Consider the following 5,252-nt stretch of genomic DNA (forward strand, 5'->3'; position numbering starts at 1 on the left):
TTGTATTGAAAAAATATTGGCAATAAAACATTGTTAAATTGTGAAAATAACATTTTAAATATGGCTCTAATCACCTCATTTTATATAGATTTAGTTACATTTTTAAACTTTTGTCAGTTGTATCATAGGGGTGTGCTGAATATGCTTTAATTTAAATAAATAATAAGGTATATAAAACAATTTCTTAGGTAGCTTTGTATGCGCCTCTGAAGAGATTTTACAAATGAGCCTCGTCAATTTATCATAAACCATCTGAAATTAATGTCAGCATACACCTGTATTATATTGTATGATTAAAAAAAATTGTATCATTTACTATGTAATTTTTTATTAGTCGCTTACTATGTTTTAAAGCTATTAAGTATATTTGTACATATTGATATATCGTTTAAACCACAAAATCAATTTAAAAATTATTGTGTTCAAATTTTGTACTGGACAGTATTATAAGACATTAAACTCAATAATTTATTTTCATAAGATATTGGTGTTTATTATACCTGGTATATTTGTTTAGTATTTATATGTGTGTATACTGTATTGTAAACTTTAAGGTGTACCATACCCATTGATTTTTATTATAATATATTTTTTTGTAATTGATTTTTTTTTGACAATTTAAAAAAATAGGTATATATTATTCTAAAGATATACTAAAATGTTATTATAGTGGGTTATAGTTTATTTAAAACAAAATCATGAATAATTGTAATAACTAGTTTTTCCGATTATTCAAGTTTAGTCTTATTATTATAAGTTATCTAACCGACCTCATAATTACAGTACCTATACTACGAAAACACTTACCAATATGCCTACAGATTTAGTGTATACTAAAGAGTAATGAGTAATATTTATACCATATACTTAAAAATAATAATCATAAATCAACTAACAAACATGAAAGAATTAAAAAATAAAATCACATTTTCAAATACAACCAATATTTTTGTTATTATAACCAATTTAACTGAAAAAATAGGCAACAGTAAGTTAATTAAAGACCAAGATATACCTTCAATTAGAAAAGAATTCAAGCTTTCAAGATGTTTCTATTATTGTTTATATGATGTATCCTTAGATGAAACATGTACAGTGTACACCAAGTCAGTAGATATACAAAATATACGTTATTGTATATTACTTCACAAGTTTTAAAGTTTTTTTTATCAGTAATCAGTATTGATTTTTCTTTACTATTATCATTAATTAACTAATATGATATTATAATATTTTAATCAATTCTATTATCTCATAAGACCGTGGTCATCATAGATAATTATAAATAATGATAAAGGTATCGCCAAATATCGGTAATTGTAAATTGTAATACGATTATTATTGTTCTATGGTAATATTGATTATGGAGGGGATTTGGTGCGACAGTCAAGGTCAACAAAACGTAGCTTTAATGGTTAAATTAGCATAAAGGTGTAATAGCACTAATAGCTCGACATTCAATTAATGAGGTTCAAAGCACAACAATTATCAATATGTTTAATGTTAGGTATCTTAGGTAGTTAGTTCGAACGGTATCGAATTTATCAGTTATAGCTTCTGGGCTTTACAAATTAAAATTTTCCAGCGGTACCGACTTTCAACCACCAATACTTTGAGGAGCTGTATCTCGCATACGAATCATTGAAAAATAAAAATGTTAACGCGTAAATTCACAATAAAAATGGGATTATTAATTCATGATATTTTTATTATATGTTACCATTTGAAAATCAAAAGTTGATAGTGGTTTCACTAATAAATATAAGGGTGAAAAAAATTAAAATATTATACGGTTTTAGAAAAACATAAACCTAGAAGTTTAAAAAAAAAAAAAAAAAAAAAAAGTTAATACTTTCCGAGATAATTAGTGTACCCACTTAAATGGATCACCCTGTAGATTTATTATTTGTTTATTACTGTTTGTTTGACACATCAGTTATTTGGTTTTGCCAGGGAACATCTCCTTCGTTATTAAAATAATCACGATATTTATTCCGTATTTGTTGTGCCTCCATATTAGAATGTCTGTGGTTAGTTGCTGGTAGATTCTGTAATCCACTATTATTTTGACGCCATGATCCAGGGAACACTCGGTGGTCCTCATCCTCATAATCAATTAGATCTCCCATCACATACCGAGGGTTTATTTTTTTCAACCAATTATGAATTGCACAGCATGCGAGGACAACTTTGTCGAACGATTCTAATTTTAATGAAATTAAGTAGTATTCCAAAGGCATTTTCCACTACACGTCTTGCTCTTGACAATCGATAATTGTAAATCCTTTCTGCAGGGGTTAAATTGCGTTGACTGTAGGGTTTCATTATATACTTTTTTAACGGAAATGCATCATCAGCCAAAATAACGAAATTGTTTGGTATGGCTAGTGAGTTTGTTTCTAAAGCGTTGTTCAAAGTGCTATTTTGAAAAATTCCTCTATCTGATCCTCTTCCTTTCGCTCCAACATCAACATATAAAAAACAATAATCGGAATCCACCAAGGCCATTAACACAATACTATAACTGTTTTTATAATTAAAATAATTTGAACCACTTCCGGACCTAACCGGGAGGAGCTCGTATGACAACATGTTTACCATCTAGAGCCCCTACACAACCAGGAAAATTCCATTGCATTCTAAAACCATATTCAATGTTTTTCCACTCATCTGATGTTGTAGGGGCCTGAAACATTATATTATTAAAATATGAATAAACTAATAATATTAACACATTATTATTTATATTACAGATATTTCCTATAGAAAATTCTGAAGAGGCCTCAATAGAAAATAGTCTACAATCAGAACCTAACCTTGAATATAGTACTAGCCAAAACTCTGAAGACGTGACACAGATTGCATCGAAAATTGATACACCTGCGAAGATAATAAAAAGAAAGATTGAACCATAACCATCAACATCAAAAAATAAAAAATCTATTCATGATCATGAAATAGGATTTATGACAAGTGCAACTGACAAATTGTATGAAATTTCAAATCGCGCATCACAAGTCGCTACAAATAAAGATGGTAGTTATGATCATTTTGGGAAATATATTGCATCAATGTTAAGCAGTATAGGACCACCAAAAGCAATACGATAACAACAATCATTCATAAATGAAATTACAAATGCTATATACCCACCAGAATAATGTTATTATTGATAATTCAACAGCTGAAACATCAAGTGGAAGACAATCAAATTTAAGTACTTTTTCGGCTAGTAATGATGACGACTATATGACATTATTTACAGATTTATAATTAAACAAATTTTATAATTATAATTATTATTATAATGAAATAAATAAAAGTTCACTATTACTAATAATTTTATTATTATTATTATTATTATTTTATTTGTAATCTATACACCTAATACGGGCACAATATTATTTTCGTTTTTTTAATAATTAAGTAATCAATTTTGAAATTTGAAATTTGAAGGTACTTGTATGAATTCTGTTAGTTCATTGTATATTGCTTCATAGGTTTCTGGAGTAAATTTACCTATTGTGTTTTTTGGAACAAGGAATACAAATTCTAAACTTTTGAAGGAATCACCTGTAGCAAAATACCGTAACGTCACTTCTAATTTTGTTTTTGCACTAATTGCTTGTCTCATGTTAGTGTTAGATTTTGAAATAATATTTGTAACACGTAATAAGAGATATTCAAACTGAAATTCAGTCATTCGCAGTAGGTTTCTAAAATCTTCTGGAAAATTGCTTTTTAATTCCATACTAACCAAGTTTGACGCTCCTAACATATTTCTTCGCTGTATCCATTCTGTAACCCGAAAACGTCTTTTTTTTCGTTTTCTAGTAATTGTGCCCTGTAAGCGCTCCATATTTTTTGCTGAGATAGTAGCAAAAAACGAACTTAAAACAGCACAACTTTCAACAACTAGATCATTCATGATCGATGTTTCGATAATGACTAAGTCGAAACGCGAGACGTGAACGGCACAACCGTGTGAACGTTTTATAAATTCACACTTTCGTGAGTGTCAAGAACGAAAGTTGACTAGCGTGGTTAACTGTCGTGATTAACGCCTCATGGGAACGCAGCATTACCCGCATCCAAGTGAGACTATGAGTATAAAGTCTATTGTTTTACTATAACTTATTTTCCGTAACATTATCCATCATTATAAATGATTGAAACAGCTACGTTCACAGCAGATCCTGGTAGCAATAATTGAGATCTACTAGATAATTATTGGGGATCGCTAAAGAAAAATCAGGGGAAAGCGGCCTGATCCGTAACTTATATTCTACAAGGTCTGTTCGGTATAAATGTACGAATAGTGTTTTTTGTTCTCTCTATTGTCACAAAAAAAAATATAAATTTGCTCACATTGTTGAATATTAGATTATAAAATTAATCGTACCGATATTAAGCTGTATTGTATTATAATAAACTATATATACTCTACTATTATATATTATAAATTATATTTTATATTAGTTTTTAATAAATTTAAAAACCTAAATAAATTATAGATAAGTACACTAAACATTAATAAAATAAATTTTTTTTTTAATATTGTTGAAATATTAAACTCATGCTATAAATACATTTTACAAATAATTTAAATTGAATATATTAGACGTACGATAAATGATCTCTAAAACAGAAAAAAATAATTATTTGTTATTTATGGGATATTATTAGTTGACCTACCGTAATATCTTAAATACGGATTGATTAAAACATATAAAACGCTTTTAAAATATAAAGTTAATTGATTTATTTAAAATCAAACAAAACATAGTTTTTTTTATAGTTCATGAATCCAGACTCAAAATATTGTTAAATTAGGTGAACAGCCTAACTGAATTGATTCATAACTACAGTAGTATACATCAAGTAAGTAAAGATTTGAGGGCGGTAATCTTTACAAAACTTATAAGACACAAATCACATAAATTGAATTTCAGAATTAAAATCAAAAAAAAAAAAATACCACAATATTCACTTACCATCTACTGCACCTTGAGGTATTAGAAAGAAAATAATAAACATATTATTTTATAAATCATAATACAGGTACCTTATGATTGACAATCTACCAAGAAATATATTATATGGATGACCTAAGTAATATGTATTTGTATGTTCACAGCCAGCTTTTACGCGGTAAAAAAAATTGTTCAAGGGGATGTTCGCCTCCGAGAGGCTGAGAGCACCGATTTACCACGTAACACAATACAGTGATTACACAAAATAGTCCGTCTATT

At 28.2% G+C, this 5,252-nt stretch overlaps 1 protein-coding gene across 1 annotated transcript; it reads right to left on the minus strand.

Annotated features, from left to right (window-relative positions):
- Window positions 1-2,563: 2,563 nt before the first annotated feature.
- Window positions 2,564-3,928, minus strand: LOC149062881 (uncharacterized). Its single transcript, XM_089215434.1, has 2 exons — window positions 3,461-3,928; window positions 2,564-2,686 (listed from the first exon to the last, which is right to left on the minus strand). The coding sequence occupies exons 1-2, from the start codon at window positions 3,926-3,928 to the stop codon at window positions 2,564-2,566; spliced, it is 591 nt and encodes a 196-aa protein (XP_089071560.1).
- Window positions 3,929-5,252: the final 1,324 nt, after the last annotated feature.

This window comes from Diuraphis noxia, unplaced genomic scaffold, assembly GCF_037042655.1.
Source record: "Diuraphis noxia isolate RWA-SAM2 unplaced genomic scaffold, SU_Dnox_SAM2 contig0001, whole genome shotgun sequence".
Lineage (NCBI taxonomy): Eukaryota > Metazoa > Arthropoda > Insecta > Hemiptera > Aphididae > Diuraphis > Diuraphis noxia.